General features: G+C 41.9%; 2 protein-coding genes across 9 annotated transcripts in view; both read left to right on the top strand.

Annotated features, from left to right (window-relative positions):
• ARID1B (AT-rich interaction domain 1B) overlaps positions 1-15,551 on the top strand; it is a 447,008-nt gene that overhangs the window by 303,125 nt on the left and 128,332 nt on the right. The window lies entirely within an intron of this gene.
• LOC122238791 (MICOS complex subunit MIC10-like) lies at positions 1,104-14,696 on the top strand. The gene is made up of 2 exons (XM_042987388.1): positions 1,104-1,138; positions 11,386-14,696. Exon 2 carries the CDS (start codon positions 11,386-11,388, stop codon positions 11,659-11,661), a length of 276 nt encoding a protein of 91 aa, XP_042843322.1. The 5' UTR covers positions 1,104-1,138; the 3' UTR covers positions 11,662-14,696.

Consider the following 15,551-nt stretch of genomic DNA (forward strand, 5'->3'; position numbering starts at 1 on the left):
ATTTCTTCCGAGAATCTGCAGGTTCAAGATGGCACTTTTGGGGGCAATAAGCTGTGGAGGACCCGTTTAACTGGAAGTACCAGTGTCCGCATTTGCTGTGTTGATCCCTTTGAGGGAGTGGGTTCTTAGGCCAGGCCACGCTATTGAAATCAGTATCGAGAGTTTTGCTTTATTCTACTTACCTCTTATCTGATTTTTAGTTTTCCTCAGCCATCTTACTCATGTACAAACAGACTTGCTAATGGAAACCGTGAGGAAAATTGTATTAAAAATCTTAGCCGGGAGGTGCGTGGGGGGGCTCAGTCACTTAAGCCGTCTGACTCTTGATTTTGGGTCAGGTCATGATCTCACGGTTCGTGAGATGGAGCCCCACATAAGACCCCATGCTTTCTCTGTACTACTTGGGATTCTCCCTCTCTCTCTCTCTCTCTCTCTCTCTCTGCCCCTCCCCCTGCCTTGCGCACATGCTCTCTTTCTCAAAATAAATAAATAAACTTAAAAAAAATCAAAGCCTGGTAAAATGTGAAAACTATGCATATGAGCATAATTTATTTGTCCATCTTTGTCTTTTATTTTCTTACCGTATACGTTTGCATTGTTTTCACATCTATTCTGAAAATACTAATATGATTTCATGCTACTATGATTCAACTGCTACCCGTTTTTTGAATGGGCTTTTTTTTTCAAAAATTCTTTTTTCATGTTTATTTTTGAGAAAGAGAGAGTGAGAGAGCACAAATGGAGGAGGGGCAGAGAGAGAGGGAGACACAGAAGCTGAAGCAGGCTCCAGGCTCCGCGAGCTGTCAGCACAGAGTCCGACATGGGGCTTGAACCCACGAACCGTGAGATCATGACCTCAGCCGAAGTCGGACCCTTAACCAACTGAGCCACCTAGGTGCCCCTTAACGGATATTTTTTAAATTTTTTTTTTTTTCAACATTTATTTTATTTTTGGGACAGAGAGAGACAGAGCATGAACGGGGGAGGCACAGAGAGAGAGGGAGACACAGAATCGGAAACAGGCTCCAGGCTCCGAGCCATCAGCCCAGAGCCCGACGCGGGGCTTAAACTCACGGACCGTGAGATCGTGACCTGGCTGAAGCCGGACGCTTAACCGACTGCGCCACCCAGGCGCCCCCTTAACGGATATTTTTTAAAGTCATTTGTCGTTTGCCTTAGAGTGGGTACAAATTAATACTCTATTCGTGAAATTGCACTATGGCTATGTGTTAAAGACTGTTCAAATCTCCAGGGTCCCCTTTTGTTTTGTTACTTTTGCAAAGAAGCTCCAGCACTTATTAAAATGCTATCTGAGGACACCTGGGTGTCTCAGTCAGTTAAGTGCCTTAGTCTTGGTTTCAGCTCAGGTCATGATCTCATGGTTCTTGAGTTCAAGCCCCGCATCTGGCTCTGCAGGACAGCATGGAGCCTGCTTGGGATTCTCTCTCCCTTTCTCTCTACCCCTCCCCCCCTCATGTGCTCACGTGTGTACTCTCTCTCTCTGTCAAAAATAAACTTTAAAAAAAAGTAAAATTATGCCTGCTCAAGTACAAAGAAGAAATAAAAAATTCTCTCAAATCTAATCACTTAAAATAACCACTGTTAACGTTTTAATACCTCTTAGGCATTAAAAAAGGCACAGGTATATTTTATATGTACATATAAATGCATATATATTCATATAATATTTTATATATCTTACATCAACTAGGTCATGTTTTCTGCTGTTAACCTGATTTTCACTCAATCTTTTCAATAAAAATTACATTTTTAATGTATATTTTGAATAAATATTACATATTTTTACATTTGAAAGAGAGAACACACACACGGTGGGGAGCAGAGGCAGAGGGGAAAGAGAGAGAGAGACAGACAGACAGACAGGGACACAGGGACAAGGCATCGTAAGTCGGCTCCATGCCCCGCACAGAGCTGGATGCAGGGTTCGATGTCACAACCCCGAGATCATGACCTGGGCCAAAATCAAGAGTCAGACCCTCAACCAACTGAGCCACCCAGGTGCCCCAAATAATTATTGTATATTTAAATAACCCACTACTAAGTTGACATTTAGGTGGCTTCTCACTTTTTTGCCACTTTAACATCTAGCTTTCTATCTTTGTTGTTATTCTTTGTTTTAAATGTATTTCTACACTATGTGTTATAATAAAGATCGTGGTGGCTAATATTTATTCAATAGATTCTCTGTTAAGCTAAATTCTCTCCACATCTTTGGGACAGAGATCCACTTTATAGGTGAAGAAACTGTAGCGCAGAGATGTTAATTCACTTGCCTGGTTTATACCACTAGGAAGTGATAGAGGGAAGATTTGAACCGAGGCTTTTTTACCGCTGGGGCTGATTACCTTTTCCATTCCCTCTTTGTTGTGCAGTGTTTATCATCGGTAACACTGCATTTTAAAGTGCCAAAAGCTATTTACTTAATAGAATATTGATTGTTAACATAACTATTTGCCTGACACATAATTATCTGGTAAATATTTGTTAAAGAATGGAAGGATGCATTCATGCCACTATTTACTCATCCTATTTTATAAGTGAGATGATATTCTAGAAGTCATTTGCAAATTCTTTATGCTGCATTCAAAATGTAATTTCGATTACAAAGAGTGTTAACAAACAAACCGTGTGTCGGAAATGCGTGTATGTTTACATGTGCATGTAGGCATTTATATACAAAGCAACTGTTTATTGAGCACATGCTTAATAGTTCTCGTTCATAATTATATCTAATCCTCACTATATAGCATAAGTGATAGTTTCCCTATATTTTGGATGGTGAATCTGAGGCTCAGTGAGGTTAAGTAACTTGCCCAAGATTGGGTGAAGAAATTGCAGATCCCGGACTTGATTTCAAACTGCTCTTACTCCAGAATTCGTGGTTTTTACCTCTCCGTTATTACTGTAAACCTACGTTCCAGTAAATATTTAGTGAGCACTTTACCTGGGGCCATGCTTGGCGCTGTGGTACTTTATGTACAGCAACTCACTTAACTCTGTCATCAACACTGTGAGGGCATTACTTTTACTGTCCCCTACTAAGTATAGATGAGGGGTGGAGGCTCGTGGGGCTCTGTCATTGCCCACGTCCTTGGAATTTGCAAAAGAGGAGCTGGGTTGGGGTCAGCTGTGTGGTTCTAGAGCCCAGATTCTTTGTAGCCACCATGGCCTGCATCCGAAAAGATCACTGTTTGCTTCAATACAAAGGTGTAAAAAAAAACCAAAACAGCTAACATCTAATGGATGCTTTTAAAAAGCAAGTTTCATTAGAGGAGAGGAGTATGATGCAGAAGAAGACTTTCTGACCCTTGCTAGGGATTTACAGATTGATGACTGGAGTTTTAAGTCCAATTTTATTTCAAAACTTATAATTTACTGGGATAAAAGAAGAATTAGGCAATGTGATAGGCTTGCGAGTCTGCTTACTGAGGTCCCTTCTCTGTTCAGAGGTTTTAGAAGGCAAAGGGAGTGTGAATTTTATCCTTTCACCATTCAGAATCCTATATCTGAATTTGTTTATGTTGTCTTTGAGACTGCTGATAGCGGACTACAGTGCCCATCAGAGAAACTCTTCCTTCTCCTAGTGGGCCCTGAAATGTGTTCCAGATGACAAGGTAATCACTTGTAAGTGTGAGGCTCAGTAACACCATTGCACGGCACATCAGTGGCTCCGTTGACAGGTAGTGTGTTTGAGTGTGAAACACGCTGGCCTTCCAGACCTAATTTGGGCCCTTATTGATGATGGTGATATTATTATTATTACTATTATTATTATAATAATCCTCATCACCCTCATCATTATTAGTATTTACAGGTTTCTGTCTGAAACCCTGAGCAGGTTTATGACCACCTCTTCTTGAGAAGGAGTTTTTTAAGTTATAAAATGGTTATATGCTCTTAGGAAAAATTACGATGTAAAATTGCACTTGAGTGCTAGCCCTTGAGGTGTTAAGTGACGGGCTGCCCCCTACGTAGACAGAAAATGACTCATTTTGGAAACCTCTTATCTAAGTGAATCTTAGATAACGTAAAATAAGAAAAACTCATGTTTTTAAGTTTGACTTTTGGGAGATGTACTGAATGTGTCGTATTTCATTTTAAAATATAAAAATAGTCTTCACAAAACATTTCCATCTGTAATGTAGTCAGGCTAATCATGTAAAAAATTTTCTGGATTCTCTACTTTTTTCCTAAAGAACTCAGAAGTCTTAAAAATAATTTCTGTGAAAATATAAAAATTTCAGCTTTCTTTTATATTGAAGCCATTAAACTATTTCTTTCTATTTTTAATGAGATAATTTTAATCTGTCTTTAAATACTGAAGAAATGAAATAATTTGTTTGTAGATATTTTTGATTATTGTTAGAAGAGGAGATAGTCATTCAAAGAAAGAAATTGGAATTTAAGCTGCTGTGGCCTCAGTATTTATTGCATCGTTAATTCTATTTTTAAAAAAAATTGTTTAATGTTTATTTTTGAGAGAGAGACTGCATGAGTGGGGTAGGGGCGGAAAGAGAGAGGGAGACACAGAATCTGAAGCAGGCTCCAGGCTCCGAGCTGTCAGCACAGAGCCCGACGCGGGGCCCGAACTCACGAACCGTGAGATCATGACCTGAGCCGAAGTCCGATTCTTAACCAACCGAGCCACCGAGCCCCACGTTAATTCTATTTTTAACTTCTCCTTCAGAACATGAGTAATTTGAGCGCTGTGTCTAATACATAACTTAGTACCAGGAAATCATCTTCTCTTTTGAACGTGATGCCCTTCACAGTTCCTTCTCGTTTGCTCTGTTCGTTACATTGATCCATTGGCAAAATAAACATGATGATCCCCACTTTACAGGTAAACAGAGGATTAGGTTGTCTTGCCCACAACCGATCCTTCATGCCACCCAGCTTCAGAAGCCTCTTACATCCAGCGCTTTTCTACTGCGGCACGGCGGTCTCTCTATGCTAACATTTTGTTATTGACAGAAACGTGGTAAAGAGAGTGCCCTGTCCTACTCATTAAAGCGCTTATGAATGAGTGACCCAGCAGGGCCACCTGCAGAATGAAAGGACTACCTCCTCCGTGCAGAATTTCCCTTCTCTTTTGGCTGCTCCTGTTTGGGTTTGTTTTCAAACCCAGTTCCCACCTCTTAGTGGATGTGGTTGTAGGACCTGCAGGGCCCTTGTCACTACCCACTGCGATCGGGAAAGTGGGGGACGACTGCCCTCCCTCCTCTTCTTCACCCTTTCAGCCCTTCCCCGCCACCTCCCTGCTCCCTCGCACTTACCCCTTACACACAGCTCGGGCTCTCTATCCCACGGCCTCTCCCTCTGGTTCACGATCATTACAGCTCACACCTAACTCAGATTGTACCGCACCCATCCTTTCAACTTACTATTTCTCATTTAATTCTCACAGCAACTGTCTTCGGCAGGTACTGACATTTCCCTCAGTTTCCAGATGAGCGAAGCAAAGCGCAGAAAGGTTAAATATGTCGCCCGGTCACGTAATAAGCGGCAAAGCCAGGGTGTGAATCTATGTGGTCTTACTCCTAGAGCTTCCACCGTGGAACATGCTGACCTCTGATTAAAACCCAGCCTCAGAAGCCGTGCAGTAGACAGACGCGGCTTGGCATCACTGGGGAAGCCGCTGTGCAGCTCACACGTTCTGGTGTCGGTGGCACAGAGCGGCTCACCGAGATGTGAGCGGATGGCTCTTGGAGGGAAGTAGGGCCTCCCCGCGCGAGCCGTGCAGAGGTTCGTTTCAGGCTAGACCAGGCTGCTCAGGCTTTAGGTGCCATCCGTGGTGTCGCGTGTCAGCTGTCGTGAGGGGAGGGAGGACCATGACATGATTCTTCCTTGTCTCTTTTCTCTCCCCGTTTCCCTGCTGACCCAGCAGAGCCAATGGCTAGTTCTCATGGGGTCCTCCGGTCTGCGCATTGTGCTGCTGTCCCGGACTTTGTGCGTTTCCACTACTGTGCTGATGGGTCACTTCTCTGTTGCCTCCTCTCCTATATTGATGATGTGTCACTGCTTTGGGTTTGGGGGGTTGTTTTCTATCGACATTGTTTTTTGAGAGTCATACGAATATTTTTAACTGTAGCTCATTCAGTTTCACTGCTGTAGAGTGTCTCATTTTCTGAATACATCTCTATTTTATATTGCTGGAAAATTAGACCGTCTCCAACTTTTGTTGTTAGGGTCCTGAAACAGTTTTTCGGCGCCTGGATGTGTCTCCTTATGTACCTGTGCCAGAGAGCACACTTAGGCATGGACTTCCTGGGTCATAAGGTAAAATGCACCTTCAGCTTTACAGTGTGATTACAGATTTTTGCCCAAAGTGATCATACTAATTTATACTCCCACTAGCCATGTCTGGAAAAGCATAAAGTGCATATTTTCTCTCTCCAGTGTTTTTAAATTATGAAACCTCCGTTGGAAGTATTATTTCATTTATTGTTGTTAAGAGTATCAACCGATCATCTTATAAAGGAACTTTGGCTACACCAAAAGACACATAAGAGAATTAACTTCTTGACCATGTAAAAATTAATGGAGACAGGGCAGCCTTTCCTTACATAAGAATTCCAAATAATAAATGTAGAAGGAACAAAGGAAATAGAAAAGCAACATTAGGGCACCAGAGTTGTGCTGCAGGCGAGGCTCACTGATAAATGCCAACTAAAATTGTGGGCAAAACTAAAGGAGAAACCGTATACTTGCATTGCTTCAAATATACCCCCCCCAAATATTTACTTACTCTGTTTGCTTTTAACCTACACCCACAAATTCTTTGATGCTCATCCAGGAAATGGAGCATAATTTCCCTCCTTTGGGTGTGGGTGTGGGCTTAGTGACCCCCTTCTCATGAATGGGATACAGAAAGGGAAAAAGTCACTTGACTGTGGAGAAACCTGGGAGACACCACCTTAACCAAGTGATGACAGTACCATCAGCTCTCCTAAGTCGTGTTTATATCACACCCCGTTACGATGCCTTGTAAAGGACCCTCCACGTCTGTGCTATTCTTTCCCCAAATCTATAACCTCAGTGTAGTCACGGGAAAACACCAAACACAAATTGAAGGATAAATGTGCCACGGTTACATAAAATGTTAACTTGAGGGAGCCTGGGTGAAGGGTACGTAAGAACACTCACTAAGTACTCTTTGCCACTTTGTATAAGTCTAAAGTCATTTCAAAATAAAAATTTTTTAAAAATCCAGTGAAGGATTAGAACAAGCATGTATGTTCGTATGGTTCATGTGAATAGGGAAATGTCAAAATAACTAAGTTTTAGTACTGTTGTAGAAGTAAAACTTCCCTCTATTCCATGTAGACTCAGTACAATTTGTGTGTTTCTGGTTTTTTTTTTTTTAAGTTGCTAATTTATTTGCGGTTCCTATAGGTCTTACTGTTTTAAAGTATTTCATTGCTGTATGCTGAAGAAATAAATGTCTCCTGAGGGTTCATGCCTTTTTGTTTTTAAGTTTTATTTTCAGAATTTCTACGTGCTAAGCATTACACTTCTAAGATAAACAGTAGTTTTTCACCATGAGAGACGCAAAAAGGTGGTGTTGATTGCTTTTCTGTTATAAAGATTTATGACACGCTTTCAGCAATAAAAACTGGTATCAGTAGAAAAACTCTAAATCTTGCATATTTACAGATCTTGTTAGTTTGTCAATTTGCTTTCAAAGCACATGGGTCATTCATACCTTAGAGTTTCATACCTGACGTTGATATTTGTAAAACACAAGCCCATAAACCCATGTCCCTCTTCCTGCGTGTAACAAGCTGATCCTTCCCCCTTTATAACTGCGCGTCTCAGGAGTCGTCACCAACGGTTTGGGGGTGGGGTATATAAAGAACATAATCCGGTAAAGCCAAGGGTTCCTCATAATTAGTTTTTATTCACTGCTGTGCTATTTTAAGGGTGAGGTATGTATATTTCAGCTCACTTACCCATTCAATGATTCTTACATATAACTGAAATGAGCAGGGTGGCTGCAGTCCGGAAAACACGTCACCGTTTAACCTGGACTGTAGTTATTGAGGTCTTTGCTGTTGTTCCTTTGTGTGTTCAATTTTATGTAACGCTAAAATACATAGCTCTTTATAAAATGTTTTACAGATTTATTCTGAAGCGGTACCTATAATTGTAACCGTGTTCTTAAGGCATTCTTCGTTCCTAAACACTTGAAAACATGATTGTTTTCCTTTAAAGTGTTTAACATTTCTTTCTCGGCATTCCTCTGCATTCCTTTTCCTTCTCTGGTGACATTAGAAGCATCTCGGAGCCGTCCGTCGGCTCCCTGGCTCCTAAGAGTGGAAGCCCACGCGGCCTGCTGTGGGCAGAGAGAGGCGGTTCACGGCCGCGCCCACCCCTCTCGCCCAGGCTCTTTCCTGGCTTCCCAGTGAGCTTCCCCTCACCGCTCCTGAAGGGGCATCCGGCCCACAGCTCTTGCCTTTCCACATTGTTCTGTCTGCCTCCAGGCTCCTGCACACGACTCTTCCAGGGGGCACGCCTTGGCTCCTGGTGTGGACCTACCGCAGACCGCAGCCCCCGGGCCAGCGTGCACCGGCTGAGGACGCACTGTTGTGTCTTCCATACCGCTTACGAATCCGCCCCTCCATCACAGAATTTCTTCCTTAAGAATTTATCTGGCTAGCTGTTTGTCTCTCTTCATTGACACTCTGCGAAAGTGGGCGTTTGAGCGTGCAGGATCGACAGTGCAGGCCAACTTAAATATAAAATGTCATTCACATGTTTTTCCACCTCCTTTTCCATCACCTCTCTCCCCCACCCACAGCTTCACCTGCAAACCTTAGAGAGGGCATGCCTGCCTGAGGGTTGACACGCAGTACAGAGACCTCTCCCCAAATTATTCATTGTTCTCACTTTATTATGTAGTTGTAACCTCACAGGTGGTCTGTCATTTCTATTAATAAGTGCATTCTTTAAGATGCCGTTGCTCTTAGAATAATAACGGACCAGCAACTCTTCACACATGAGTCTTTTTTAATGTTTTCAGCACTGGCTTGGGCTTTGACTCGAGGTTAGGAAGGGTCCGGAGGCTCTTGGCTATGTTGGACAATGAAATCAGTTAAGAAACATTTGGGTAGGAACAATAGATTGGAGCTAATAAGATGCTATAGTTTCGTCATATAAGAAAATATACACAATGTCTCTGGTACATAGAAGGTGCTGAATCAATGGTAGTAAGAGTTGTTGCTAAAAAATCATCATTATTCTGTTCATTATCATTATCACTTGTGAGCACAGTCCTAGGAGTGTAACCAAGCACGGTAATGTTATTTCCAAGTGAAAGTTAATCCCAAATTCCATACAATGTAAAAAAAAAAACCCAAAAAACTGTAAGTAAATTTTCTTGCCAAATAATTTTTAAGTTCAGGACTGCCCATACTGTTGTAAAGGGTCTGTTTGTTGTTCTTCCTACCCTACATGACATCTTGAGACTGTTGTTAATAGTGGAAGAACAGAGAATTTCCCTGGGCAGAGTTCAAAAACTGAGAATAATTTAGGATCCCCCTGAGGCTTGTGCAATGGAAAAAAATTCCCTTACATGATGCATATTTCATACTTATATTGTTTACCACGTCTAAATTTAGAACACAGCACATTTCGTATCAGGAGTTCTAACCCCAGGACCTTTGAGGCCAGCTTCTATTTTAGGTGCTGATTTTTCAAAATCAAAGGAAATACAACCATTTTAACAATTTTTGCTTATGATAGTGTGCGTGACTCTGAATCCTGCTTCTGTAAAGTATCGGTTAAGTTGATTATCCTACAAATGTCCCTTTGAAATGAGAGTTACCCATAATGGAATCTTGGCTGGAGAAAAAGAAAAAGAAAGTGGTTCTCATTACAATGAATTTTGACTCATGAATTTTCTTTGCATTTATCCTTGGCTTTGGCTAGGGGTTTGTCATTTGTGGCGCTTGTGACTATGTTTAAATTAACATCAAACTTTTTTTTTTCCAGTTGGCCTCATACATCTTAAGGCTACATGTTATATATATTGTCACATATAATGAAGAGATAAATATTTATTATTTGGACATGTTTAAATAGAAAGTGATATATATAACTTGGAAAGAAGATGCTTTTAGAGCCTAAAAATTAGTGCTTTGGAGGATTTTTTTTTTCACGGATTCTGTCTTACTGTGCCTTTGCATTTTTTTATTCGTTTAGACAGGAAGCCTAAGCTTTTAACTCATTTGCTGTCTAGACAAACGAAAACAGCAGGGACTTGGGTGGGCTGCATGGAGAAGAAACCTACCAATATCATAGAGATTAAACAGAGTCACTGTGAGGTTTTTCCTTTGTGTATATATGGCAGTCAAATTATTGACTCAATTCTAATATCAGTTTCAAGGTGCGTTTGTATCACATGTCCAAAATGATACTTTTAAAATAAGGTTGGAAGGTACGAAGTGATTTTACAGTGTGCGAAGTATCAGTTTCTAAAGAGCTAAGCATCTGATGAGGCTGGGGGTGGTTAGCCTCAGGGATGTTAATTGGAAACAGAGGGCTGAGAATTCATTGCTAAATCTTAATAGCAAAGTCAGTAGTTTTCACTAGAGCATTTATGGTAAATATTTAGAAAGATTTGCATGTGCTGGCTTACTCTATATGGTCTTTGCAGCTGTATTTTACCATAGAGCATATAAATTCAGCGACAGTCACCAGTGACCAGTCAAACCCTTCCTCTCTTTAGCACCACGCTTGGCACAAGGAGTCACTGCTGTTAAGAAAGTTAGGGTCCAGTTAGAGAAAAAGAAAAAATGCGTGTCTGAATTTTATACTTAAAATTCTAAAAAGGAGAAGAGACACTATTCCTGCTTTTGAAGATAATGGAGAGACTTTTTAAAAAGACCATTGAACTGGCATTTTAACCTGTGCGTCAAACCCATGGGAAGTCACAGTGAGAAATCATTAACTGTATCCTATTAAAATCCTTAAACAAGAGACCTGAACTAGTCTCATTGATTGAAATATCTTCTCTGTTTCTAATTCATTGTTTATCCTCGTGCTCTCTTGGGGCACTTCTGAGCGAGAGAAGACCAAATGTGTGTCTGTTCTGCAGTTCTCTATCAGAGACTGATCTAATACTATCAACTAATTGTATTGAGGGCCACAGCTTAGAGTATGTTGGAGTCGATTTGCTTTTGTAAAAACCCACTTATTTAATTAAACAAGGGAGTAAGATTTTCTAACTTATTCCCAGGTCTTGGAAGAGATGGTAAGATGTCCCCAGCATTACCTGAATTTATGCTTTAGGAAGCTAACTTACTAGATACATTGAATACCATCAAAACCAAAGATGCCTCTGGATGTAGTAAGTCATAATAAATGAAAAATATTTTTAGGGAGCTGGGGGTGGGGAACATGTCGGACTCCGAGCTCGGCAGGAAGTGGGACCAGTGCATGGCGGATGCGGTCGTGAAGATAGGTGTCGGTTTTGGATTAAGACTGGTTTTCTCACTTACCTTCTTTAAAAGAAGAATGTGGCCATTAGTCTTTGGTTCTGGCATGGGATTGGGAATGGCCTACTCCAACAACTGTCAGCATGATTTCCAGGCTCCATATCTTCTACACGGAAAATATGTCAAAGAGCAGGAGCAGTGACTTCCACCTGAGAACATCCCAGTGGGAGGAAAAGAGAAATCATGTCTATTCCTCAGGAATACTGAAGTGCCCTGGAGTCAGCTGACATTCTTCTGTAGCAATGTCATCAGTAATGCTTTCAACTCCAGCACACTGTTCATGTATTTGAAACCAAGTCTGTTTCTTGTTTTGCATTTCCTCTCTGGAAATTGCAAGGAGGTGGTCTTAAAAGAAGTAAATTAAAAGTAGGCAGCCCCCCAGTAAATTAAAAGTAGGGAGGATCATCTATAATATGCAGACATGAGAGAATTTGTATGTCTGTTACGTGTATGTGTAGATCTCTAAAAATTCTTCCTATGCTCCTCCTTCGTGGCATGTTCCCATACACACCCTTCTGTCACTGCCCTTCCCCACCCTGTCCCATCGTATTGAATCAGGGACATATCTGCGCTCTGTGTTAAGTCATAAGTGTTTCTCTTGTCAGAGTCTGCTAGCATTGTTATTGCTCCCCGGTGGCACTTCCTGCTCCGTGCAGTGAAATCTCCTGTACCTGTCGCTCGGATCAGAATGAAAATTTTACATGGGCGGAGAGACGATGGTTACGGAGGGAAAGCCTTTGCAGGGAACTTCCATTTAAATTAAATTTTAAAGTAAAACAAGCTTTTCTTTTCTAAGGCACTGATTTTCAAAAAATAATTTAACCATTGGCGGCAGAGGTTACGTTATTTTGGGGGTGCTGGAAAGTATTCAGTATTCTGAGTGATGCCACATACTGAAAACCCAACTCGAGAGCTAGATTTTGCCAACTCCACTTGTCCTGGCAGAATACCGAATTTACCGTGTATGAGCCCATGCAGTCATTGCCTCACCCATCACTCCACACAGCAAAGATGCAAAGGGAATGCTGTGGGGCAGGGGGACTCTAGCCCCTTAAAAGAGTCCTCTCTGCAATTACCTTACCTGCCAGCCTTCCAGCAAGATAAATGGAAGCACTGTAGCTTGAAGGTGCCTTGGTCCGAATGAGATGCAGTAAGGTCTCTCTGTTCTTTACAGGCGTCATAGATCTGATAGTACTTATAAAAGAAGAACAGAGTTGGTGCCCTGCTGACTAAATTGTCCTCTAGAGGAGTATTAGTTACAGAGCTTCTTTGTTAACTAGGCTGAATGTTTAAACCACTGTTGAACTTCTTTTATTAACATGTTTTAAGATAGCTATACATATGGATACCCTGAGTGTCTGCAGGGCGGGAATATTTCTCTATAATTTACATATAAAAGTTACGTGTATGTATAATAGTAATATAGAAATTATATCTTTTTATTACTCTTCTGTTGCACTGAGGTCTAGTCAGCACTGAAATTCGGATGATATGTTGAACACTAAGAAAGCCACCGTTTTTATATTTTTCTCTTGGTGTTTCCTTGATCAGCTTGTTGGATAACAGAAATGTTTTTCATGCTTTTGCAGCTTGAATGAAGCTTTCTTAACACCCATCCGTGTCACCTGTTCGGCCGTAACTTGGAATTTTAAGGGAGGACAGGGAAGGAATTTACAGGTCGCGCAGAGAATGTTACAAATTTCCAAGTAACAATTTGTTTGTTTGGGTTTCTTATGAAGAAAGATTTGCGCAAGAGTATTTAACTTCAGATGATGATGTTTAAAAAAAATTGAATCTATGTCAAAGCCTTTTCTATGTTTAAACCCATAAGTAGTATAATAAAAGATAATAGTTTTATCTCTAGTTATCTATTAAAAATTTGTTTTTCCTGCAACAAAGCATGAAAAGCCCACTTCTCCCCCCTCCCCGACTGTTTCTTGCCCGACGGACCCCTTGTTTATTGACGATGGATACTTGTTAGGTGTTAGAGAGTGCGTGCACTCAGAGCCCGCCAGCCATCGTCACGGGGGCTTCCCAGCTTCCTCCACTCCTACAAAGAGAACGCGGCTCTGTCTGGCTCCCATTCAGTATTTTCCGGGTGGATGTAGATGTGGAGTCGGTCCCTGTTCTTGGCGAAGCTCCTAGGATTCCTGACATACAGGGTGTCACCACGTGGTTCGACTGAGGCCTGGCGCTGTCTCATTTACCCCAAGGAAGAGGCAAAGGCAGTAGACCCCGTACTAGAAATACTTCAGCTCTGAGTCAGGGGTTAGCAGACTTTTTCTGGAAGGGCCCGACGGTAGATATTTTGGGCTTTGCAGGCCACGGGGTCTCCATCGGAGTCTCCATCCTAGCCCCGAAGTGGCCGTGGTCGGTACCTAGAGGGATGGCGGTGACAGCGTACGATAAAACGTTAACAGATACTGGAATTCGAATTTCAAGTATTTTTCACGTATCACATAGTATTACGCTTGATTTTTTTTTTTTTTTTTTCCCTCTCAGTCATTTAACAACATTTGGTTCGAGGGCAGAGCAAAAACGGGCAGCGTCCAGCTGGAGCGCCCAGGCCAGAGCCGACAACACCTGCTTTGACGAGCCCCGCCCATGTGTCCCTTTGCAGTTCTGTGAATTGGTTACATCCGGTCAGGAGGGGGCTGCGTTGGGAGCAAGTTCTTAAACCCCAACCCCTCTTCCACCCCCCGCACCCATCCTCGCTCTGAGCCTGCGCCATGAGGAGTCCGCAGAGAGCCGGGGGTGGGGGGAAGGACGGCTGGAACTGGCCCTGTTTGCTCTCTCAGCAGATCGACATGAGTGCACGAGGACACTTCTAATTTGTCTTGTTTCTAGAGAGTCAGAGAAGTGCCTTGATTTCTGAAGGGTGTATACTCTCTACGTCGTATACAGCGTGTCACTTGCTCAATAACCTTTCTCTCTTTCTGACCCTGCTTCGCAAAAGTTGTGCTCAGTTCCGAAAGTCTGCATGGAACTGTTGTTGAACCCGGTAATCCAGTTAAATACAGCGTTTTACCAGCTAAATATGTGCAAAATCGTGCAACTTGTGGGCCCTAAGTAGAAACGTTTATAGATTTTATCCTCTGAATTTTGAAAATACGATTCAGTTTTCCTCATTTTATTTTGGAGATTCGATGATACTTTCTCCAGTGGTGATATGTTCAATCTACCCTGATACTGTTATATTTGTTATTATGTTTGTTACTCTAAACCTAGATGTGATTCTAGGTGTAGAGTAGATGTTACTCTCCTTAGCATAAGAAATTTTTGTTTTTCTGTACCATTCATTTTTGTGAGGTTTTTGTAGCTATTTGAGAATGTTATTTTTTAATTGTTGGCACTTTCGCTGTTAAGAAAGAGAAGCTAGTTATATGATTTAACAGATGGTTAACAGAGAAACTTTCCAGGAGACTGGGATCCTCATCCTGAGTTTGCTTTGTGACATTTGGGGGTACCCTCAAGACCCATAACCAGCTATGCTTTACCTGGTCCCTTTGGTATTTCTTGGTCTAGATTCAGTCTACCTCCATCAGTTTTCAAAGCCCTAGTTTTAGAAGTCCCACTAGTAGTAAGCAGTGAGATAAGCTGAATGAGTAGAGGGTATAAATTAAAATTAAATATGCGTTGTAGACAATAACAGAACCTGGCATTTTTGATCCCATTCTGCAGCATTTAGTCCTAGATCATCAAGGCAAATAATTTTATACTGCAGCCCAGCCTTTAGAACTCAGCCAGCTCTAGCTCTGGGCCCCACCTCATCTCCAGACTCTCAGCGACCTGGGAGTGCCTGCTGGTGGGTGACCCATTTTGGACCCTGGGACCACAGCAGCGAGGAAGGCTGAACTCCAGTCTCTTCCTTTCATTCTGACCAGGTTGCAGAAGACTCCTCTCTCAACTCTCTTCATCCTCTTGAGTGGATGGTTCTGTCCTCAGTGCTGTAACCTTTGACAGTAACTAACTGAGCTGCAGTTTCTGTGTCTGTCAAATGGTGATGTTAATAACTGCCTTACAGGGTGTTAG

Source organism: Panthera tigris, chromosome B2 (genome assembly GCF_018350195.1).
Source record: "Panthera tigris isolate Pti1 chromosome B2, P.tigris_Pti1_mat1.1, whole genome shotgun sequence".
In the NCBI taxonomy this organism is placed as follows: domain Eukaryota; kingdom Metazoa; phylum Chordata; class Mammalia; order Carnivora; family Felidae; genus Panthera; species Panthera tigris.